At 40.2% G+C, this 24,452-nt stretch overlaps 2 protein-coding genes across 4 annotated transcripts; both read left to right on the plus strand.

Annotated features, from left to right (window-relative positions):
• Positions 1-605: 605 nt before the first annotated feature.
• atcaya (ATCAY kinesin light chain interacting caytaxin a) lies at positions 606-14,216 on the plus strand. 2 transcript variants are annotated; one of them, XM_084355406.1, is made up of 13 exons: positions 606-1,297; positions 2,834-2,933; positions 5,433-5,491; positions 5,591-5,839; positions 6,199-6,372; positions 6,534-6,636; positions 7,194-7,325; positions 7,687-7,773; positions 8,560-8,658; positions 8,885-8,920; positions 9,086-9,157; positions 9,286-9,344; positions 11,213-14,216. In XM_084355406.1, the coding sequence occupies exons 2-12, from the start codon at positions 2,857-2,859 to the stop codon at positions 9,317-9,319; spliced, it is 1,122 nt and encodes a 373-aa protein (XP_084211532.1). In that variant the 5' UTR covers positions 606-1,297; positions 2,834-2,856; the 3' UTR covers positions 9,320-9,344; positions 11,213-14,216. The 2 variants fall into 2 exon arrangements, with proteins under 2 accessions (XP_084211532.1, XP_084211533.1); XM_084355407.1 differs by lacking the exons at positions 606-1,297; positions 2,834-2,933 and adding an exon at positions 3,492-3,783.
• Positions 14,217-16,929: 2,713 nt separating this feature from the next.
• mibp (muscle-specific beta 1 integrin binding protein) lies at positions 16,930-20,871 on the plus strand. 2 transcript variants are annotated; one of them, XM_084355694.1, is made up of 8 exons: positions 16,930-17,193; positions 18,069-18,159; positions 18,719-18,767; positions 19,005-19,179; positions 19,748-19,819; positions 20,010-20,116; positions 20,280-20,365; positions 20,571-20,871. In XM_084355694.1, the coding sequence occupies exons 1-7, from the start codon at positions 17,168-17,170 to the stop codon at positions 20,363-20,365; spliced, it is 606 nt and encodes a 201-aa protein (XP_084211820.1). In that variant the 5' UTR covers positions 16,930-17,167; the 3' UTR covers positions 20,571-20,871. The 2 variants fall into 2 exon arrangements, with proteins under 2 accessions (XP_084211820.1, XP_084211821.1); XM_084355695.1 differs by lacking the exons at positions 16,930-17,193; positions 18,719-18,767.
• Positions 20,872-24,452: the final 3,581 nt, after the last annotated feature.

Consider the following 24,452-nt stretch of genomic DNA (forward strand, 5'->3'; position numbering starts at 1 on the left):
TATTCGAGCGTGGTTTGCAAAAACGAAAAATGCAGCGCTTACGTGCTTAAATTCTCCCCTCGTGTTATCTAAAACACGGTGTTTACGCGAAGGCGGAAGTAGATCGAAGTGAATCCTCTCGCCTTCTCTGCCGCGAACCTGCTGTGTGTCTGTGTCAGTCACGCTTGCACTGATGTTAAAGATAAAACTTGATGTAAATCCAACGACCAGGCGGGGGATCAATCGACAAAAATCAACATAACATCACATTCAAGTGCCCTGTCAATGTGATTTTAAATTGCATGGAAATCATAATATTTCGAGAAGATAATTAGGTAAAAATGACCTTGGGTTTTAGGCTTCATCTCAGGAGAAGCACAAAAGAAAGAAAACTATGATATAAAAACGCATACATATGTCAGGCGGGGTATAGGCTTATAGCACCAATATAGAAAGAGACCTGTTATTGCAATATGCAGCTACCATGCAGGGAAACTAAGCAGGCGTGATATGATTGGTTAGTTACAAGTGAAGTAAGGGACTGAATAATTCATGTGTGTGGTGAGATTTGGGGTATAGTATGTATGAAAGGGGCGAGGAGACAGAGAGGGAGGGGAGAAGCTATGGATGGAGAGAGAGATGCTGTTGCCAGGGAACAGCAGCCACACAGGACCACCGAAAACAACAGTAGGATTATCTAATGGAGTGAAGAGACTGGTGCTCATTTTTCCCAAGTTGCTGTAGGGATAAATGAGCTGCCTCCTCGGAGAGATTTGGATACTCAAAGAAGGGTTTGAATTGATATTTGGGAGAGGAGAAAGATGGTCTAAAGGTATTAGGAGCCACAGGGAGACAAAAGAGGGAAAGAGAGCAAGATAGAGAGGGAGATCATGATGCCAGAGCAGATGCATTCTGATTAAAGGAATTTTGTGTCTTGGTGGTGTGGACGTCGGAGCTGAGAGGCAGGCTGTCGGCTCGCTCTTCACGGCCAGTCTATCTCCCAACAAAGGTGGCCAGAGGCGGAGGAGAGGAGGGGGAGTCCAACACAGAGGTGCCCCCTGTCTTCAAACACCTGCTGCTGGCTGGCGGCTGACATCGAGGACACTGTATGACTGTGTCTGTGCACGAGCGTGTGTGTGTGCATGTGAATGAGTGAAAGACAGGGAGCGTGAGAGGAGAAATTTCAGCCTGACCCCTGCTTTTCCTGGTGGCGAGGAGGATCAGGACTCTCTCTTCTTGAATCTGTGTGACCGAGGAGGAGGGAGGACGCACAGACACGGAGCAGCGAGAGGTTTTGTGGGGATCTCACAACGCTCATGTGAGTATAGTCACTGATTGCATTTCTATTCTGCTCGCTGCACAAGGCACACACCTTACTCTGATTGCATGCACATTAGATGGTCCACTAACAGAAATCCATCTAGGTTTTCTCTCCTATTGGCCGTTCCTTTTAAGATGACCTAGAAAGGCAGCGAGGCCGTTTCCCCCCTGCGATGGAGGTGATTCATTTTGTAAAAATCTTTGGTTTACATGAGCAGCACAACATTTGTACAGGATCTGGGTTTTTTAATGACATCTGGTTTACATCTGAACTTAATTTCTACACACAGCATTTTGTAGACATCTTAAATGTTTCTTGGGATATTTTCCCAGCCTGTCAAGATGGTTTGATTAAGAAGAAACCTGCTTGTTTTTGATACATTTATTCTGTTTTCTTTCTCCACTCTTGTTAAACAAGCTGACAGTGTGCACCACCCATCACCCCTTCCTTTCACAGGGTGCTGTCTCACTGGGACTGGCTATGAACAAGTGTGTGATGTGTTAATAGGTTTGACTTCATGCTGCTCATAAGTAGAAACGAATTATTTCCTTTGTGTGAGACTTGGCTGTCGTCCCGTTTAATCAACCAGGAGTGTCGCTGCCAAAACCACCAAAACCACTAAAACCGCTCCACATCCTCTAGTCAGGAACCTGTGTTGCATTATTTCTCATTGTGATCAACACTGAGTTTGCAGTGTTTTATTATCAAAAAAACGGTATCTTTGTCACGCTGCACTCACTTAACACGTTGCCAAAACCAACCAGGCAAGCACTCACAAGTCTGTTTCTAAGAATATCCTCCAACACAGACCTGGGAGTCCTCTCTCATTCAGCCGAACCTGCTCAGATATTGTGGATTTTCTACTTGAGTGGAGAACTACAAAGAGAACAGGTCCAATTTAATATCCACTGTGCTGCTCTCATGCAGCTCACAGCCCAAAACAGGCCTGTGCTCCTGTTATTAATGTGTCACTCTTGTGTTGTGATAATGCGTTTTGATTTCAGCATTAAATCCAGTGCATCCTAATGCCATTATTGATTATGCAGCGTGAAGTCTCTGCATTGTAGGCATTCACTCTTGAGAACAAATGAATGAATATTAGATCTGAAAAGAAGTTACAATAAAGCCCGAGTGTGAGTAGAGATCAAACAAGCCACAGTCACATCGGCGCAGTAGGATTATGGAGCAGGGAGGGAGGATTAGGTCTGCACGTCGTCCTCCTCATTGGCCTCTTGAGTTCCACCCTTGAAGAAATTCATACGTGATATTTGACTTTGAGGAGAGCTGAGCTCAGAAAACGCGCCCGAGTCGGTCACATGCCTCTCACATGTGCTCCTCTGAGGCAGGGGGATCAGAACCATGTGAGTTACAGCCCCTGAAATGTTAAATGAGAAAATATTTTGGATAAGAATCCTCCCTTCAAAGTCAAACACGTGTTCCTGCGGTGCAGCCATGAAGCCAACTGTCTAGTCAGAACAGTTGTTTTAGTTGTGAATGGTGCTCATTGATAAACCCTTCTCTTCACACCTCCAGGCCCCGGCTCTCCTCTCTGAGGGATGGGCACCACAGAGGCGACTCTACGAATGGAGAACATGGAAGTGAAAGACGAGTGGCAGGATGAAGACTTCCCCAGGTGAGATCCTTTGACTTCTTACTGATCTACCTACTGTGTGTGTTCGTGTGTGTGTGTGTGTCTTCAGCTATATAGCAAATTCTCGTGTTTGTGTGTGTTGATGCATATGCAGCACATTTTAATTTATGGATGAATAACTCATTATTTTGGAATTAATTGTGCAGTTAATTATTCATTAGCTGAACTACCAGCTCTACTTTGTTAATATTTCTTCTTTCTAAGGATTAGCAAAGCTGTTACTGTACTATTATAATTAAAGGCTTTAACAATTCTTATGTTGACGTGAAAGGATTTCTCAGAGATAAGACAGCTGATCAATTATTTGCCACACCAGGAGAAGAGAGAAAAGCAGAGCGAAAGATCGATGAAGGCAAAACACAATTTATTCTTAATGCGCCACCAAGATTTAGAAAGTATCTGATGTTCACAGCTTGATGGGCAGAAAAGGAGCAGGAGAGAAGACAGTCAGCAGTCTCCTCCTCCTCCTCCTCCTCCTCCTCCCTCTTCCCTCTTCCCTCCCCCTCCTCTGTCAGATTGTGAGGCAGGAGGAAGCCAGGGAGCAGGTGCAGCTCTGTCTGTAAATGGTCTCAGGCTACGTCATGTGACGCAACAGCAGCCGCCGATCAGCAACACAGCATCGCCAGGAAAATGGTGGAAGGTTTGGGTTAAAGACACAGTCAGACACGGAGGAATATCCAGCAGCTAAGGGATTATTAACTGAGAGACGCTCTGCTCTTCTCTGCGGAGGAGACAGGGAATGAGTAAGCAAACCAAACAAAAAGGTGTGTGAGGTTAGAGAGCTCATTTGAATCGGCTCTGACAAAAACAGCCCCGTGATATTTTCCAGAAGGTAAGCATCATCGGTTCGATATTGACGTTGTTGTAGCAGCAGCCATGAATAGGAACAAAAGGGATTGTCTTGCTTTTGTTAGAAGAGGAAATAAAGCCATAAATCTGTTGTGTTTGTAGAAAAGGCTTCATTTTGTGACAAAGGAAGCGTTGAACTGGTAATCACTGCAGGGGTCTCCGGGGAGTAGGGTCGGACCTTTCATCAGCGCCTGTTTCTGTGGGCTAAAGCCAGTGCTGTTGGCACAGGAGGCGCACACACTGTCACACACTGCCCTCCTCTAGATAGGGGCAGTTGGCTTTGACAGGACTGCAGTTAAGACCATCTCTGCTGAACAACGCTGCGCTGTAGCTCTCCGCATCTCTTGTGTTTTGATCTGTTGTGTTGTCGCTGATACATACGTGTAAGCACATCTGTCCTAATGTGCGTAGTTTTGCCTGCTCTCACATAAACACGCACCAACACAAACTCATGCAAATGCAAGACTGTGACCTCCCGTCACCTCCTCCTCCTCCTGCGCAGGGTGTCAGCAGTAAATAACAGGCAGAGCTGCACCACTTTGTCTCTGCAGACACACACTTCTTCCCTCATTCTGTCTCTAATTTCTCCCCTTTTCTCCCCTCTTTTATCTCGCCTTTCTCCTCGCCTGGCAGCCCTGTAAGCTTCATTTCTCCTCAGAGAGAAGTTAATTACCATCTCTATCCTCTTAGACTTGCTGCTCTTTTTAATGCTTCGCCAGATTAGTGACATCACCCACGTGTTGACTGGTCCATTAACCGCATCCTTATCACAATGTGACATTTTAGATGTAGACTAGTGCGTACAGAGAACATAGATCTGAAATATGTGAAATAATCTTATTAGCCAAAAGTTAAGGCTGCTTTTATTCAGAACCCAGTGAGCAGATCTTATAAATTGCTTGCTGTACTTGGGCTCTGTGGGACTTCTGTGCTGTGCTGTTGCTCTCTATTAGCACACTGAGACGAGGCACTGGAGAACATGCATAAAGTCACATCCTATGGACTGTCGCGGACCCGAGTCCTTCACAAAGAAATCACACTCCAGCAGCATTAAACAACTGAAACAAATTGTCGTTTCGGCAAGTTATTTCACGTCTTCTTCGAAGAAATGTCCAAATTTCTGTGATTTTGAGCCTTTTTTTTTTTTACAGCTAAGTAAGATTAAAAATCCCTTGACTTAGCAACACTACAAACATGTGATGTTCTTATAGAATGATGCATTTCTGTAGATTAAAGCTGCACTATGTAAGACTTTTAGTTAAAAACGTTCAAAAATGTTCTTAAATTATCAACAGACTGTAAAGAAACAACAGTTATAATGTCTATCCATTGTATTACATTGATATCTAATGAAGTTAGCATGCTAACTAGCTATCTTTGTCCTGGTCTAATGCTCCTGTGCTAGTGTTGTAAGCACCAACACTTCTGTGGTCCCAGAACTCCCAGTCCGGACCGCTAGCTGTATGGCTAACTGCCTAACTGGCTAACGGCAGCCAATGCAGGTCTTTTGCTTGTACAGGAATATTTCATCAGTGCGGTGTCACTTCTTTTACTTCTGTAAAGCACCTGAATGCTTCTTCCACCACTGACAAGCAGAGTACTGGTTGCTGACCTGTGTATGTTTCCCTCCAGACCACTGCCAGAGTACGGAGACATGGATCCCTCCTGTGGTCTCACAGACGACAGAGCCTGTAAGTAACACTAGAAACTGGCAGATCACCATAATATTCTCACTTTATGACATCAGTTACATTTCCTGGTTTGTCTCTCCCCTCCTGGTCTTGCTGTAGCTCCCCCTAACTCCCTGAATGTGAGCCCACCAGGAGGAGGCGGCGGCGTGTCCTCGTCACACCGTAAGCGCCGCACACTGGTTGCCCCGGAGATGAACCTTTCACTGGACCAGAGCGAGGGCTCTTTGCTGTCAGACGACTTCCTGGATACACCGGATGACCTGGACATCAATGTTGATGACATCGATACGCCTGATGAGACAGACTCGCTGGAGTTCATCACCAATGGCAACGAGCTGGAGTGGGAAGGTAAGTGGTTTTAATTTAAGCCTTTTATTAATGTTACCTTTAAGTTTAATTTTTCAAGTTTCTTATTTTATTGTTATTATTTTACATTTTCTGTACTTGTATTCCTGATTAATTGTTTAATCTTTATTTCTTTATTTAAAACGCCTTATTACTTTAAAGAGTTATCTTCAAACAAAGTCTAATTCAAAATGTCACCTAATCCTAATTTAATCTTAATCCTTAGACAGTGACACAAAAGGTAACTGCTGAGAATGGAAGTAATACTAAATCAGGTTTTCAGCCTAAACTCCATCTAAAAGGAGCTAACACTCAGACAATATACTTAACTTTTTGTCTGAACAAATCTCATGTCTGTCCAGATGACACACCGGTGGCCTCAGCCAAAGCAGGTCCTAGTGACGGTTCAGGAGAAGCAGGCGAGGATGGGAATGCCAACAACGGACGTCTCTGGAGGACAGTGATAATCGGAGAACAGGAGCATCGTATTGACATGCAGGTCATCAGACCTTACCTCCGGGTCATCACACACGGAGGTCAGTCAGTCACAACTCATGAAAGACTTTGGAAGATGACTAAAACATGCAACCTCTCAGCCATATTATATTGTACAGGCACACAACCAACAAGACAGACTGTCGTTACACTGCAAAGGTCACGACATTATTCGCTATTAACTGAAACTGTCTCTCATCAGGTTATTATGGCGAGGGCCTGAACGCCATCATTGTTTTCTCTGCCTGTTACCTGCCTGACAGCAGCTGTGCAGATTACCACTACATCATGGAAAACCTCTTCCTGTGAGTCCATCCTGACTGACTTTTAGTTTTCAAGTACAGGCTCAAGCTTTGATGCTATACATAGATGGATTATTGCATGTACATACCAGGCAGAGGCCCCTAAATCAGAAGTAACCTAATATCACGTCTCATAGGAAAGTCACCGGGCACAGTCAAAAGTGTGCATGCATTGATCATGTCCAAATCCAAAATGCAAGCAACAAAAAGGGACATAACAAAAACCTGGCAACAAAAATGCAACAAGGAGAATCCAAGAAAACCAAAGAGTAATCTCAAAACGGGGAACAAATCAGGAACACACAGAACACAGAAAGGCAGGATGAGAAGAGACAAACTGACAAAGAGTGAGGGGAAAACTTGAATACACAAGGGCTAATGAACAAATGAAACACAGGTGTACACAGAAAATAAGGGCAGGAAAAAGACAGGGAGCGGAAAGTCACAAGCAGACAAACAAGGATATATTCTACAAAATAAAACAGGAAATGACAAACCAAAACCCAACCCATGACATTTGGTCTCATAATCTGTCCCCGACGCTGTGCCCTTTCAAACAGGTATGTGGTGAGCAGTCTGGAGATGCTCGTTGCTGAAGATTACCTGATCATCTACATGAACGGAGCCACTCCTCGGAGTAAGATGCCCGGGATCAGCTGGCTCAAGAAGTGTTACCAGATGATTGACAGAAGGTGGGAAAAGGGGAAAATCTTCCAACAAAGTGGTTGATAAACTCAACAAAAACAACTTTTATGGACGGGAAAAAAATTAGGCTCACTCTGCTATTTTTAGCCACCGAGCTACGTACGTACAGAAATGCATGACATCGATACTGACAGACACAAAATGGAGGGCAATGGAAGTTGTCACCTGCTGTCAGTGAGCAGGAGGCTGAAGATGACTCACAGGCTACAGTTGCAGCTGGACTCTATTTAGAGAAAACCTCTTTTTAATTCTCAGTTTGATATTTTTAACATCTTGTGTCTGTGTTAGCAGAAGCCTTTAAACTTACTAACCTAATTGAGAATGTACTTGTTTGTGTTGTGACGGCAGATTGAGGAAGAACCTGAAGTCTTTGGTCATCGCGCATCCCACATGGTTCATACGCACCGTCCTGGCGATATCCAGGCCCTTTATAAGGTAACACACGCAAACCAACAACTGAACAAGTAGGCTTCAAAGTGGAAAATACACAAAACTTGGTGCACAAGGACAAATACTTTTGTAGTGAACTAGTAAAGACCATTCAGTGCTTTTGATTTGTCTTTGTCATATGAAAAAAAAAGGCATTTTAATTTAGCAGACTTGTGACTCAAGTCATTTGTTCCAGGTCTCAATCAAGTTCCAAGTCATTTTTTTTCTTAGGCAAGTCAAGTCGAAGGTTTTGTCACGTAGAGTCCTTAGTTAAGGCAAGAGGATAGATTATCTGGGCTTTATAAAGAGAAAAGCCAAGGTAGTAAGATAAGATAAGATAAGATAAGATAAGATAAGATAAGATAAGATAAGATAACATAAGATAAGATAATCCTTTATGAGTCCCACAGCGGTGAAATTTGCAATATATCACAGCAGCAATTGGGATAACAAAAATAGAGAGCATCAATTAAAACAATAGCAGTAAATATGTTAAAAATATTGAAAAATATAAGTAAAAAAGCAGTAGAAACAATGTAAACAATATAAATAAGTAACAAAAAACTCCAAGTATTTACACTTTTACACATTGAGATGCAGAAATTGCACGCTGGGAAACTGCACATTGGTATAATGAGACTGCACAGTTTAAAGTGGATGGTGGGAGCAGTGCTGGTTGTACAGTCTAACAGCAGCAGCAGGGAAGGACCTTTGATATCAGTCCTCCAGGGGGAAGCAGCCTGTCACTGAAGGAGCTCTCCAGCGCTGTTGTTCTGTTGTTCTCCTCTGCAGTGTGAAGTTCATGAACAAGATCCAGTACGTCCACAGCCTGGATGAGCTGGCAGAGATCGTCCCCATGGAGCACGTCCATGTTCCAGAGTGTGTGGTGCAGTAAGTACCTCTTACCACTAGATGGAGGGAAATAGCTGTAGAAGAAACCCTTTAACTGCAGGCGACAGTTCCTACTGCTGCCCTTTTTAAAAATGATTACTCATGTAAACCTGGTGGAGAACTAGTCTAATGTCACATCCTAAATACCAAATATGTTTAGTACTGTGGTTCTTTAAAATGACTTTACTGTGTGGAATGAGGATATAACAGTGTTACTCATTTTCAGATTTGACGAGGAGAGGATTAAAGCACGGAGAGAAAGGTGAAATACATTTGTCCTTTTTTGTTTCATATTGGTAACTCGTGCATTCACATATAATGCAGATATAATTGCACATATAATTCTCATACAGAATTGCACTCATCGTGTGTGTGTGTGTGTGTGTGTGTGTGTGTGTGTGTGTGTGTGTGTGTGTCTGGTGTCCAGGATGGAGCAGGAGCGCAGACAGCAGGAGCAGCAGCAGTCAGTCCCACAGGAGCCAATTAAAAAGTCGGAGAGGTACCTGTCTACCTGTCATATTCTCACTCCAGACATTTGATTAGTCGGGATGTGATGAGTTTTTGGTGCAGTGTCCTCCTTCTGACTTTATAAAAGTTCTCAGTGCATTTTTGTTTTCTCGTTTTCAGGCCAAAGTCGATGTTTGTAGGTGAAGGATTATGAGAAGGACGTAGCCGTGCAGGTGAAGGTAATAAAACACTGTTGTATTTCTTATTTGAAGCTCCAGTGTGAAACAGATTTACCACCTAGCTTTTAATATCGCCACACAGATATCGAAACAGTGACCCTTTCTATTGTTGGGAAGAGGAAGAGGCAGTGTGAAAGCTGGGTGAACGATTTGTTGTCATTTATGCAGGAGGTGTGTTTATATTGGGGGTTGAACTGTTGTCCTTTTGAAACTTTCATTTACATTCAGATTCACACTCATCCAGTTGATAGTCCTCCATTGTGTCCTCCTTATCTGGTGTGTCTCGCAGACCTTTACACTGACGCTTGGTCATTAGATGGGTTTGTTTTTCAGCCTTTTCTGAGTAGCTTCTCTCAGTCGCCCTTTTCTTCTCTTGCCTGATTATTCAAGATCCTGTCTAGTTAAGTGTAGATCACATGCATATTGTTAAGGAAGTAAAAAAGTCCCTCAGAAACCGGATTTAAATCGCCCATTATACTTTAAAATTTGCCTTTCTGGTCCAAAAAGAGGGCTGGGATTCAAGAAACATATCAAAGTATTACTGTGAATAATATCTTCTTTTTTAAATATACAAGTTTTTTTTTATTTCAATACAGTTCAGTACAGAAAATTACATCCTCCCCTTGATTTGCAAAACTGTTCTCTCCAGCAGAGGTGGAACTGGGTCACTGACTCACCCCTGCAGAGTGAGAATCAGTACTGTGCAGGGTTGCCAAGTCTGCTTTTTATAAGCAACCTTGGGCTTGTTTTTCTGTAAAGTCGCTTACAAATATTGGTGGTCACGGGTCGCTTTTTTTCTGCTTGTTTCTCAGTGTAGTTGCTTCCTTGGAGGCATGTCTCCTGTTTAGTGAAAATGCCTATTTTTTCACGTCATATGATCTGTCTACAACCCTGTCCCTCCACGTCTCCCCTTTCCCAATACACTACACAAATATTGGTGACATTTCAAAGAAAAAAGCGCCATTATTGGAGGTTTTTTAGCTACTTAGCTAACAATGCGAGGGACGAGGTGGACAATACAGGTAAAAATACAAAAAAAGAGTAGGAGAAAGAGGCTGTATTGATGGACTGGATTCGACTTCAGGTGGCGGACGATTCAAAAACACTCTGCAGATACTGTTTGTTTAGTGTGAAATATTAAGCCAGTTTAGCTAGGTCGCTTCTTTTGGACTTGTTTCCATCGACCCAACTGCTTTTTTCTCTTGCCATATCTGGCAACCTTGGTACTTGGTATGGTTCTATGTGTAGGACACCCTAAGACAGACAGGACAATACAAAGAGGACAAACAAAACAATGCTACAGGTGCAGCTACAGATAAAGAGGAGAAGAGGAAAACAAATAATTATAAGTGTATTATAAGTTTGCAATCAACTCTCCACACAAATCTCCCCCAAAACCTCCACTGCATAAAACACCTCACTGTTCATTACATAATATAATATCGTCATAGGATAAACACCATCTATTAGTAGTAAGTCATACCACCAGCTCCCTTCAGAGCCAGTGTTAACGAGGCACATTGTTGTTATGAAACCAGCTGGCTGCAGGATAAATACAGTAGTGTGCTGTAACTGACTTTCTGATAAAGGTCATAAGACTCAAACGCCACTCATTAATACAAAGAAGTGAGCAGGATGAAAGTGTTACTTGACTCTGACTGTTCATGTTCTGCTCTTATTAGCTAATTCTTTACTGAACAGGCAGGTTTTCACTTCCAAGCACATATATGATGGTGTCTAGAGGTTTATTGAACAGATGATTGATTTAAAATGAAACAAAATCGTCTTTTCGGATGTGAGATTTTTTTCTGTTTGCAAACTATCGAGTCTTAACTGTTTTAAACAAACATTTCCTTCTCTTTATGCAGTGTGACAGACATATGGAGCATGAAGCCTTCGATTTATACCCTTATGAGGCTGTGGTACATCAAGTCTACGTGTGCTTTCTTGTTTTACCAACATCCAGCGGGCGATTTGTGCCGTCATTATTTGTCATCAAGATGGCGCATCATTTTCCTTCTGTCTGGAACCTCTTCTGCCTCTCTGCCGGTCATCGGACCTATTGTATAGCTCATACTGTAATATTACATCATCGTGAGGCTCCGGACATTGAGAGAAACTTTGTGCGAGTGTGGCAGTTTTGGGCGAAACGATTGTAACTCCAGTTTAGATTCTCATGGTGTAACTTCACATGAAGGATTACAGACGTTTACTGTGATTAAAGGAAGTTTTACAATTCTACTTTTCGGTCATAATAAGGTACATATCTTGAGTTAACCAGGTTTTGCAACCAAAATCCAGGTTGTATTTTTGAATTTGAATACAGAAAACAATAACTAATAAAGTCAGCATTACATTTTGAGACTAGTTGCATTAAGAGAAACTTAACAGTAAACGCTGTCTACAACAGATTTTTGACTATTTGGACCTTCTTCTGAATTCAGCAAATGTAATACATGAAGGTATTTCTTTCTTTTTTGGAGATGTAAGAATTTAGGCTGATGACAGTGGTGTGTAAATATGTTAAGAAAGATTTAAGAGACTAGCGATGTCTCACAGCAACTTTATTGATGTAGCAGATGCTGAGCTTGGGTCAGTGTGTGGCCACATTATATTCTTGTGAATATAATGTGCGTTTGATGTAAATAACAATAGTTCCAATGTATCAGATGCCTTCATCTTTATTTTTTTGCCCCATAAATGCTGTATAAAAAGGCCTTCTGCTGTACTGACATTTTGAAAATGTCCAAATGTACTAACATCTGTACTCTACCTTGTGTTATGATGTGCCTCAGTCGTCTGTACATAGAAAACGTGGGAACATGATCAATATTTGCATTTTGTGGCCTGGAAACCCATATGAGAAAATGTGTAAGAATCATACATGTGTTTGTGAAGCAGTGCTTGTTGTGTCACATGGTTACTGAAAGCCTTAAACGGTCACCGTTCAAACATATTATTTTCTGTTTCGCCGTGATAACGAGTTCAGTTTTTATTTGTTTTCTTGAGATCACAGGTTACTTATGTCATTATCACGGAATAACAAATGTTGTTTTCCCGAGATAACGAGATGATTTATCATGAGAAAACAACTTGATTAGATTCGTGAGAGAGGACCATGACATACACGCTGCTCAGTGAAGTGGGATTTTGGAGTTTAAAAGCAAACCATGTGCACTTTTCGGCAATAATACACCTTTATCTGATATTCTCGGCTTAAATCAGTTGCAACACTTGTCAAAACGCAGTGTGTGCATGCTAGCATGGCTCTGCTGATCTAAAGAAGATTCATCTATAAGGAATAAAAGGAACAACCTTTGTTTTCTTGTGATAACTGGTTCATTTATCTTGTTATCTCCGGATATCAAAGCTCATTTTCTTGAGATCTCGAGAAAATTATCTCCTTATCTTGGGAGAACATTTGTTATTCCATGAAAATGACATGAATGAATGACATGCTGATTCACGAGAAAACTGAGAAACTAATATGTTTGACCAATGACCGTTTAGGGCTCCTGTACATGGTTATGGCCACATAAACAGACTTCATACAACGTTAAACAAAAAGGCTTTATATTTACTACGCCATATTTAGACTTCATATTGCAAACTGTATGTCATGTTTAAGATAAATATAACACTAACCAAACACATCTGCAATAATTTTGTATGAAATTCGTATCAAAGTGGCCATAATGAAGACAAAAGACACAAGCACTGCCCACGTGTTGGCATAATAATTTTATAAATTGCACAATTGTATTATTCTTACAGATCTGTTTCATATGGGATCATTTGTTGTCAGCTCACAGTGTAAAGGACGACGTTTTGATCTGATTTCAGAATGATAAGGTTTATGTAGCTCACGTGGAGATTATTTCAAAACTTTTGTTCATTTCATCAGAGTGACATCTCATTTTTCTGAGTCGATGTCAACACATTGTCATGTTTAACAAGCATTTCTCAAACATCCTAATGCATTATGGATCGTTCTGGGGTTGCATTGATTTTCTCTCATGTCTTCCATCTGTGCAACTTAGTAGTAGCAGGAGGGCAACGGAGTAAGAATTTTTATTTTTGTAAAGAGCTGCATTATTTAGTTTCCTGCCTGCCTTGTTTTGCACTATTGGATTTGGTTGTCACATAACCTTTGAATGGTTTCAGCATATTATGGGATTGATTTATGTTCAGGAGGTTCTTCTAAAATGTATTTTGTGTTGTTACCTAATGCCATGCAGTTGTGTAGCTATTAGTAAGGCATGGAAAAGCTTCTTTGAAGCAGAAAATAGGACTCTTAATTCATAAGTGCCATCTCAATTCTAGTTTTCTTTATATTCTTTTGCCTTTCTGGTACAGGAATGTTAATGAAAAGGTTCAACTTTTCAATTCTTTTCAGATGTGAGGGTGTTTTCACACCATTAAACCAAACCTGAGCAGTTTCATCACATGTTTATCACAATCCAAACAGAGCTCATTGTTCTTTGTAAAGTTCCTTTGAGTTTTGTTGGCTGTACTTAGTGCCTATTTTTGAACCAAACGGCAAAAGAAATCCAGATAATGTGAAGGGATGTAACATGTAACCTTTTGATTTGTAGTTATGTTAGTTTGTAGGTTAACTATATCAAGTCAGACCCAATATCATAAGCAAGGCTTGCATAGAAATGGCTGATATGAAATTTCCAAAAATCAAAATGTTCATTTTGACTATGAAAGCACAATATTTATACAAATTATTTGCCTTCCAATTGTCTGCTGTAAAATGTTTGCTCAGATTTCAGTGGGAAAGATGATTTATCATTCGTGGTTCTGAAGTTGTTTTGATTGATATGATCGGTTCTGCCTTGTAAATATAACTGAATAAACTGTTCCTCACAAAAATCTGTCATGTGTTTAATTTTCTTGCAATGGCTGAAACAACTGGACTTACAAACATGTACTTGAGATGACTTTTGTCCAGTGCAGACCACTATGGAAACAAAATCTAAATTTATAGCCTTGTATTAAATTAAATTAGATGTGTAAATAGGCGGCTGTGGTCATATTATGTTTTATTACTATGTCAGTGTTGTATACAGCTTTTATCTGCTGCCACCCAAGAGGCAACAAATCAGTTGTTACAGGTTTAAGTCGCATCAGGTTTTCTTTACCCAAGGCTTTCTGTTTTTTCTTTGCAAACTGATCTTTATCATAAAAGTACATATAAAGATATAATGAAGACTGTGTTTGCTTGTGTGTACACATACCTTTAATTAATTTTATTTATGAGGCCCCAGGTTAAAACATGTTTTGCTTCGAAGGGCTAATTCTTATTTGCGTGTCATTATCAATATGGCAGTAGAGTCTTGTGTGTTTTGGGTGTAAAAACTCAGTGTTGTTTTAACTTGAAATACGGCCCGATGTCCCTCAAGATTTTCACTATCCATCATCTTTTCAGGCGATGATCATCCAGTAAGTGGTAAATTGATTTGATCAACAATTTCTCAGATCATCGACATTTAGATGACTTGCAACCTAGAACACAGCAGCAGACGTCAAAGGAAAATGGTCACTATTTTACCCCTACTAATACTTTAATGAGAGCTGATGTGAGGCTGTGGAGGTCAAACTTCCTGCTGGATGAGGACATGCAGGTGCATTAGAAATCCCAAAAGGCAGCTTACTTTTGGTGCTGCTGTGTCAGCGTGATGTCACCACTTCAGGGGATGCACTACATGTCTGGACGAGGCAGTGATCAAGGCCTGTGACGTCCCCATGGCCATAAGATTATCATATGAGTCACCCGTGACACCCTTCTCCCTTACACACTGACAGAGAGAGACCCTGACTGTTGACCCCCGACCCCTGACCCCCGACGGCTGTGACAGGATTCACATTGCACATGGAGACGTTCACACAAATAGACGTGGATGCCACACACACTGTCAGGCAGAGAGCAAGACACTAAACAGAAGATGATTTACCTGGAGACAGTGCAGCATAAAATCTGAAAATATTACATTTCCTGTTTTCTCTGAGATTTACTTTAATGTGAACCTCCTTTGTGAATATTGAATATGTATAAAACATCAGGGAAGCTACATTGCTCTGGCTCACGTCTGAACCCATGACATCTGTCGCTTTAAATTTAGTGCTCCTGCTGCTGCACAGTGGCGCTCACACTCCTGACACACTTCACATATGAAAGCTCATCTGGGCTGTGACATAACAAATATCTAGAAAATTCTCTAAGGTGTATATTACTGCGATTTGTAGAAAGAATCAGTGCTGTATAATTTGAAGGAAGTGTCAAAAGTTGGTTGAGCCGATCTTGTTACATCTGTGTAAGTGAGTGTTTTGTAGCATTGTACAAGTTTAGACCAGTGGTGAAGAGTAACTAAGTACATTTACTTAAGGAGTCAAGTTTACAATCTGTACAGCCTTGATTCTATTCTGTTCCAAGCATTATTCTCAACTACAATTTTGAGATATTTTCACCTTACTTTTATACTATTTTATACTTTTTGGAGGTAAATATTGTACTTTTTGATACTTAAGTATATTTAATATCAGTTGATTTAAGACTTTTCCTCAACTATTATTGTGAATTTCACTTTTACCAAAGCAATCTTTTAACAAGGTATCTTTACTTTTATTCTTTTAGTGTGACTTTTGGGTACTTTTTACAACACTGACTATATAAGGTAATTGAAAACGGCTCCACATTCAATAATAATCAGTCAATCAATAATAATAATGATAATGTTGATACTGCTGAATATGGGCCTAAAAGTGCTTCAACCTCTTATGCTTAAAGTACATTTAAATAAGATATATGTAGTACAATTTACATTTTACATGTTTGCATTTATTGAATTAAATGTAATTTATTGCTACTTTTACTCGAGAACCTAATGCCCCTGGTATGACTGGCCATAATTCAGACAAAGAAAACTACTAATCTGTCCTCCTTTTGAAGAATAAAATGACCTACTTTTTGCCTTTAATTAGCTGTACCCAGACCCTAAAATCTCAGCAATAATAATACTTCTTGACCTACTTGGCTGGTACTTTTTCCACATTTGTGCTCTCTAAGAAAATTCCACCATGTTAATAGGGATTTAATATGATGTTGGCTTTGCATACTTTTAATTATAATGGTTTAAAGTATTATATTACTCTAAAACCCTTATTAATGAGCGTTTTCTTAAATAATATTTGGAAATCACAATATATTAACATTTTTCTCAATGAATATTACAGCCCTGATAACAGAAATGTAACCAGTTTTCTAGTACACAGTAGAGCAGTAGAGATGTAGCTGTTATTTCAATGTATCTATAAGACACCATCAATGGTAGTTTTCCACGACAGATGATCACCAGCTGGATTAACTGTTGAATGTAAGAGTACGAGCTGCACATCGTCCACAGCTCTGATGGACAGGAGCAGCTGCTTCTAAATATGTAAATGTGCGAAAGTTCGGGGGCTGTGATTGGCTGGCGGCAGGAGCTCTCCGGGCGCTGATTGGCTGCAGCGGAGAGGCACGTAGGACGAGTGGAAAACAGAACGAGCACGTCGGATCACGAGGACGCCCCGTGGCTGCGTGAGTCGTGACGCAACACGACGCAGGCTGGATATAAACTGCAGTACCTCGCGCTCTCAGTCAATGGAGCAGTAGAGAGAAAAGTCATTCAGACCAGAAGTTTAGTCCACAAACTGCTGAAGCGGTTCAACTGGTGGATTTTAATCCTCGGCTTTGTTAAAAAAAAAATACTCTTGGCTGTTTCTTCAGCTGACATTGAGCAGAGCTGTCGAGAAAAGAAGAGAAGAGAAGAGAAGAGAAGATGAAATACATTATAGGAGTTGGCGGGTAAGTGTTTTTGCATTTATTAAAATAGCTATCCGTTATTTGTTAACATCTTTGACGTGAAGATACACCTATTTAAATCTATACATTGTTAGTTTAACTGACAGTTAAGTGGAGTTTATGCCAGACTTGACTGAAATGATAACAAGAGCCTTTGTTATTGTTCGCTTCAGGCATCTCAAGGTAAACTATTCGCATGAAGTTATTTATTTCACAATGGTGGCCAACGTTAGCTTCTGGTTCATGTACCTACATTATCCTTTTGGCCACATGTTTTATCAGCCGCCCGCCAGAAAGTAGTAAAGGCGTGTTGTTAAACCGGTTCAAAGCGACGTCCGGTGCGGCTGGTTTGTTGTCATCAACTGAGCGGGACTTTTGAAAATTCACCGCCACACTCAGTTCAAAAGTGGAGGGAGATTGGTATAAGTACAGATTAGTGTTGCCCGAAACAACAAACAGTTTAATATCATAATTATCATTAATAAAAGGTTTAAATGAGGAAATGACACAGTTTTGAATGTATGATATTTCAGCTGATTTTTATGAAAACAGAGCCATGTGCTTTTTGTTCAGCACGACTTGACTGTTACCTTTTGTACATATTCACTTTTAATCACATACACACTCATCGTTTGATTGCTTTAAACTGTGTTTTAGGCTAATATGACTTTATGTCATGTATACTAAATAATCAAATAAAATGTAAACAGAAGTAGCCAAGTATCTTCTGTCTGAAAGCTTACATATTTGCTATTTTTTCCTCATAAAAATAATTTAGTTTTAAATCATAAACGTGGTGAGCAATTCATTATTATTATTATTATTATTATTATTATTATTATTATTAATATGCATTTTATCATTTTCTGCCTTCACAGAGTCACTAATGGTGGTAAAACCACCCTGACAAACAAGTTGATCAAGACATTGCCCAACTGCTGTGTTGTGCACCAAGATGACTTTTTCAAGGTGAGTTTTTGTGTGAATGATACAAAGTGTTATGGTGTTATTCGTCCTTCCTGTGTGTACTGCATGGGCATTGCATGTAAGCTAAGCAGCTGGTTCTGCCATGAGTGATTACACATCCCACTTGCTCTGTTCTCCACAGTAGATAGATTAATAATGGCCTTGATCTCTGTGTAACAGAGTTTCTTTGCTTGTTTTTCCTCTTCTTATTCTGTCATTCATGATTTTTCTCCCTTCTATCCTTGACATTTCTTAATAATAGTCCTTATGTACTGTGATAGCCATCTAACAAGCTTTAAATCAACTTCACAGTACTTCTCTAACATGGCCATATGCATCTGTTTTTTCCTAGTTTACCTTCACATTATATTTATTTGGCATTTTCCCAGTTTCACTAAAGCTGTGTACTTTTGTAAATGGCTTGCTTTACTCTGTGCATGCCCTATGTTCCTTTTTCTTCTGTGCGTGTGTCTTTGTTTGACCTTGTTACTCTGGCATGTGAGTGGGAAGTTTTCGGAGCTGTGAGGTTGCAGCAATGTTTTATTGGTGACTGTTATTTCAGAAACCTGATCAGATAGAAGTCGGGGAGGACGGCTTTAAACAATGGGATGGTAAGACTTCACTGAAGACTGCCAATGACTCGTTGTTTACTCTAGTGTCATATACCCCCTCCATCCTACAACATTATACATTATAGCTGTAACACATTATACACCCAATATATCAACATTAAGACCTCCAGTAACTTGGAGCTAAATTCAAACACATTTATATTCTCAACATGTGTCTATTCTAATTCACTATCTGTCATTTCCACCATCTTCCTTTCTATCAATCTTGCACTACAGTGATCACATCTTTGGATATGGAGGCCATGACCAACACAGTAAAAGGCTGGATTGAGAACCCAGTGAAGTTCGCCCGTTCCCACGGCGTCACTCTGTCTTCTGAATCCAGTGTGGCCGACCCCGACGAGCAGACCCACATCCTGATCGTGGAGGGCTTCCTGCTCTACAACTTCCCGTACGTTAATTTGAATTCACTCCATTTAACTACAAGGAAGTTTCTACCTGATGCATCATCACAAACAACTGACCAGTAATGTTAATAGACATTAACTGGTTTTATTGATATGAAAGGTGGTTAGTTGTTTGCTTTTACTCGCTCTGAATTGAATAAGTTCTCTTATATAATTGCCTTCAGACCACCAAATTTTCAGTGAGGGCAAGTGGCCATTTTGTTTCTCGCAAATTCTCAGAAATTCATGACAACAAACATTAGAAGGGCGGTGTTACTTCTGTTGTGTCACATGGTAATTTTGCTTGCTCACCATTGGTATACGTTCACGGACCTCTGCATGCGAACTGGGGTGGGTCCTGCAGATAGAGAGCCTCTTTCTGCTGAAGGCCTTATCTCTGAGTTGTACTTTAAAGTTGACTGCTGCTGGGTGAACGTTGAGTACTCTGTAAAGATGCAGATAACAGACAGTATGAGCAGTTGCACAACTATGCTCCTTTACTCTGGTTTGGCTGAACACGTTCTGTATCATTATTAAGGGCCCTGCTCATCGCCTTGTTCATTTCCCCTCTAGGCCTCTGCTGGACGTTTTCAACAAGTGCTATTACATAACAATTCCCTACGAGGAGTGCAAAAGAAGGAGAAGGTGAGAGTACAAATAACGATTTGTTTATACCTTTAGTGTTCACCTTTTTTTTTTTTTTCCTCCAATAGCTCAATCTTCACTACCTTTATTTTTATTTATATTTATTTATATATACATAATAGTTTGTTTTCTCCATAATCCATTCATGGCAAATGCACATTGTCTAACAGTGTGTTTTTATTATTTTCAGTACAAGACAATACACTGTCCCCGACCCTCCCGGCCTGTTTGATGGCCATGTGTGGCCAATGTACCTGAAGCACAGGACACTGATGGAGGACTGCAGTTTGAATATTGGTATGTTGCAGCTTGAATGCTTTATCCGGTTCATGTCAGTGGATATTTATCAGATCAGTATGTTTTTTGATATTTTCTTTGGGTAATTCAGGGCCAACAGTTCAACCTTTTTTAAGGATGATTTCAAATGTCTGTTTCCTCATCAACCTTTTGTGTGTTGCAGAGTACTTGGATGGATTGAAACACAAAGAGGAGATCTACAACCAGGTGTATGAGGACATTCAGAACAACCTGCTCAATCGTTTATAGGTAAGAAGGCAGATTAAGTATGCAACTGTTTCTCTAGTTTGACAGAAATTACATTTATGGGTTCTTGCAGTTTAAAAACATATATCCTGGTTTGAAAAATCTGCCACATTTTCTTTTGTGCATATTTTTGTATAGGGGTGTACAAAAAATGTATAAGTCTACAACCTCATCTAACAATATTCTTTTCTCTTTGTTTTTCTTGCAGCAGGAAGACGGCCTCTCCATCCTTGTACAGAAATTGTAAATAGTCGAAGGATTCTTTTTTTATGGAGCTTTTGTAATTTTATTCTTTGTTTGTAAATGCAACAATGCAATGCTAACTTATCATTTTCTTTTTAATCATCTTTGGATGATCTATATTTTTGTTTTTTCCTTTTTAAAAAGTTATTGTTGAACGGATCATTAGTATGTTACTGTTATGTCAAACCACTGACTTGTACTGGACCATTTGTCACATTCTCCTATGAATAAATGTGTCATTAGCTGATGATATACAAACCTTCAAAGATCTCTGTACTTTTTTTGTCATTGATATAGTTCTATGGATACATGTAGGTGGGGCTGTTTGTTTTGTGTGTAGAGAGATAATCATGAATTTATATATCATTTTGAAAAAGTTACATGATTCTTTTATCAAACCTATGATAATAAATACGCCATGTTGCCTTTGTAAAATTGTAAAGGTGGTTAGCAAGTACTGATGCAGTTGTGCTACTTGCCTTCTTGAGTCAGCCATGACTTTAAATTCTTAAAACTGGATAGGATGGTGTCATACCTGTACCTTGGTACAGTTCATCTTGTTCCTGGTGTTAACACAAACAGTGACACTTCTTTCTGGTCTTGCCCTGAAGTGTTTATTGTTTATTAAGGATCCCCATTAGTTGGTACCTTAGTAGCCAGCTAGTCTTCCTGGGGTCCACAAGGAACAACACAGAATATACACAAGAATGTCACATCCTCAACATATCATACATTTACAAGTACAGTCTATCACAATATACCTAATGTTAAAAAGTTAAAACAAACATTGGAAAATTTCCACAAATCTTAAACAGAGTTTTTCTTAGACAGCAAAATGGAGCCACTTGTACTCATGTACAGCTCGTATAAAATAGGATTTCAATTTCTTTTTAAATACATGTTTACTTTCGGTACAAAATAGGTAGTGAGGCAAATTATTCCACAGAGTTATTGCTCTATAGATAAAAGATTGTGATAAGGCCTTAGTTCTTGGCTGAGGCACTTCCAGCTGACCATTGCTGGACCCTCTAGTGCTATAATTGTGCACAGTGTTTCTAAAAACAATTTGAGTAAATAAAAAGTCACTTTACTGATCAAGACTGACTGAAACATTACAACAGTGCCTGATGCTAACCTGTTATAAAAGGTTATTGTGTAAAAAAAAAAAAAAAGGAAAGAGGAGGGGGAAATATCCCCCCTACATGGTTACACTTATCAATCCTGATTGCACACAGTGGAGTATCCTTAAAAGTTCAGATGAGAACTAGTAGGCTTAATGTTTTGTATGTCTGCAGCTTAAAACAATAGTCAAACTCCAATTAAGAGGAGATGAGGTACTTCTCATCTGACTGGTGTACTGCAGGTTATGTTGAATTAAAGGGAAGGGACCCTCTGAGCATAGCTCCATGAAAAGGTTGTGACGTGTGAACATGATAACATTTCTATGATGGTCGCTGTGGACACGGGACCGTATTCACGAGCATATATTTGCTGCTCTGATGAATGTTCATATCATTTTTATCTCTCCTGTGCCTGTGTCTCCAGCTTGGGTGTTTGTTGTTTCCTGATTGTATTTTTGTATAATTTAAAACATTACAAAGACAAATGACAATCTTTTTTATCTTTATCTTTTTTAATCTTTTACCCCCAAGTCAGTAACACTATGGTCGACCATGTGGGTGGTTGATTCTCTTCTCAGACCTGTGATTGGCAACAACGGTTTTCTCTATTTTAATACTGGGTAGTTTTCTGTTTGCTGAAAACTTTTCAAATTAAATAATCTGGACAGAACTTCCATCCACTCCACGGTTTGCGGTGGGATCATAAGTGAACATTGCTCGTCTTAAATGGGGCACCAGCCAAAAATGTGAGGACCCACTGACCAAGAGTCTGTTTAATCTAGGACCACAGAACAAGAATCTGGGCCACTCTGGATTTCATGTACCTCGCTTTCAACTGGGCTAACTAAACATGATCTAACTGGACACTAAGTCCTTTAATAGCTCTAATGCAATATCTGAATACCTGAACACAATAAAGAACATAAACAATCCATATGAACTACATCCAGGTTGAGCTAATTTTGCTTGTATCTATTTAAGAAACAGGAAATTCTCTGTTGAGCACCTCTCTGTCCTCCTGGGGTTTTTCCAACACTAGCACTGCCCTCACTTGCTTCAAGTGGATGCCTGAGTAGGTCACAGACTAACCACAAGATTTAGCCTATTAGCGCTAGATTTACAGCGCATGAGGCCCACGGCACGTGCTGATATCACCTACCACTATGTTTCCACACATATAAATAGGCCAGAATAATTTCTCATTTCCCCTGAGGGAATACCTTTTCCTGTCAGAGTTAGTGAGTGTGAATTTCAGCTTATTATGCCATGGCTAAATAAAGAACAGGTCAGGTAGGTGCATGTATTTCAGGACTCCTGATGTCCGAAGTACACTGACAACCAGGGACCATTTGGATGTCAAAATCAGTCCGGGCTCTGACTGGTCGGTTGAAAGTATTAGTGATTTAGGTCATTTTGAGTCGCAGTTGTGGAAACCCAGTGACGTAAAGCAGAGAGTTTACTTAAAGGGAAAAGTTCACCCAAAAATGAAAATTCAGTCAATAACTAGCTGAGCACATAGTGACTGGATTGTAATTTAATTTTTTGGGTGGATTTTTTGGTCCTTTTTCTTTTTATTCAGTGTGTTATATTGGGTCTTGTGCATGTAAAAGGTCTTTAAAGTTAAAAAGTCTGCACCAACAGAAGCTCCTGTCTCCCACAGAAAACACTGCTCCTGAAACACCATCCATCACCATGTCATATATTTGCATAATTTATGCCTAATGCACAGTAGAAGTGAAGTTAACTAGAAGCTGGAAACACGACAGAGCTGACCGGAGACACGGTGAGCACTGCTCAGGCGTGTGTAAGCTGACCAACCAGAGCTGACTGGGCATTTGGGAGTGTTTCAGACAGAGGGTTAATACAGAGCTGCTGCACTGGACAGTATGAGAAAACGGATGTGTTTTTAGAGCATGAACACATGTAAACCTATTCTAGTAGAAACCTAAAATACAAAAGTGAACCTGAAAAGAAGCATAATGTCTCCTTTAAGGCTACTGTCAATTTGAAAAAGCAGGGTGCCAGCTGGGCTTATAATGCATCTTTAGTTAGCTTCATTTTATTGACACCTGTGACGGTAGCCTAACAACCATCCTTTCAACGCCTAATGACATCAGCTGTGGGTACACGTAATCTGTCATGTGCGTGTCTTGTGGAAATGGAGTGACAAGGTGATTGTTGTGACGCTCTAACAGGTGGACGTGGAGTTAACCACACTGTGCTGGTCCCCCGGTGCTAAAAATGACAGCAGTATGTGTGATGGCTGCAGGAGCACGCACACAGGACGATCTGTTCCCCGAAGTACAAGCATGAACACTGCAGAGAAAATAAGTGTGTTTTTCTGTGTTTTGGATCATTTTTACATACACATACCAACTGCATGTAATCATGCTCAAAAGGTTAACAACATTAAGCTTCATGCTGTGTATACGTGTGCACCCACACGTCAGCTAATGCACATTTGACCTCTGTGAACAGTGGCTACATTATTTGTAGTGAAAACAGATCCAGTCTAGACATTTTCCTGGACTAACCTGACCTAATTACTCCCAGCTTGTGAATGTATGACCTCCATAAACAGCGTGGGTTTGTCTCAAATCAGTCATATACACAATGTACACAGGAGTGTTACACTGAGGATGGAGGCTATTTTCTGTTTTTATGATGCTTGCATATGTACACACATACAGAACATTGCTGTGTAAGTTTGTGTAGATGCGCATGTT

Source organism: Pagrus pagrus (genome assembly GCF_965226575.1).
Source record: "Pagrus pagrus genome assembly, chromosome: 6".
In the NCBI taxonomy this organism is placed as follows: Eukaryota; Metazoa; Chordata; class Actinopteri; order Spariformes; family Sparidae; genus Pagrus; species Pagrus pagrus.

Coding starts and splice junctions, on each gene's coding strand:
- mibp (XM_084355694.1), top strand. CDS start 17,168: ATGAAATACATTATAGGAGTTGGCGG. Junction 18,768..19,004: donor CGGCTTTAAACAATGGGATG/GTAAGACTTCAC, acceptor CTTGCACTACAG/TGATCACATCTTTGGATATG. Junction 20,117..20,279: donor GGACTGCAGTTTGAATATTG/GTATGTTGCAGC, acceptor TGTGTGTTGCAG/AGTACTTGGATGGATTGAAA.
- atcaya (XM_084355406.1), top strand. CDS start 2,857: ATGGGCACCACAGAGGCGACTCTACGAATGGAGAACATGGAAGTGAAA. Junction 5,840..6,198: donor CAACGAGCTGGAGTGGGAAG/GTAAGTGGTTTT, acceptor ATGTCTGTCCAG/ATGACACACCGGTGGCCTCA. Junction 6,637..7,193: donor ATCATGGAAAACCTCTTCCT/GTGAGTCCATCC, acceptor CCTTTCAAACAG/GTATGTGGTGAGCAGTCTGG.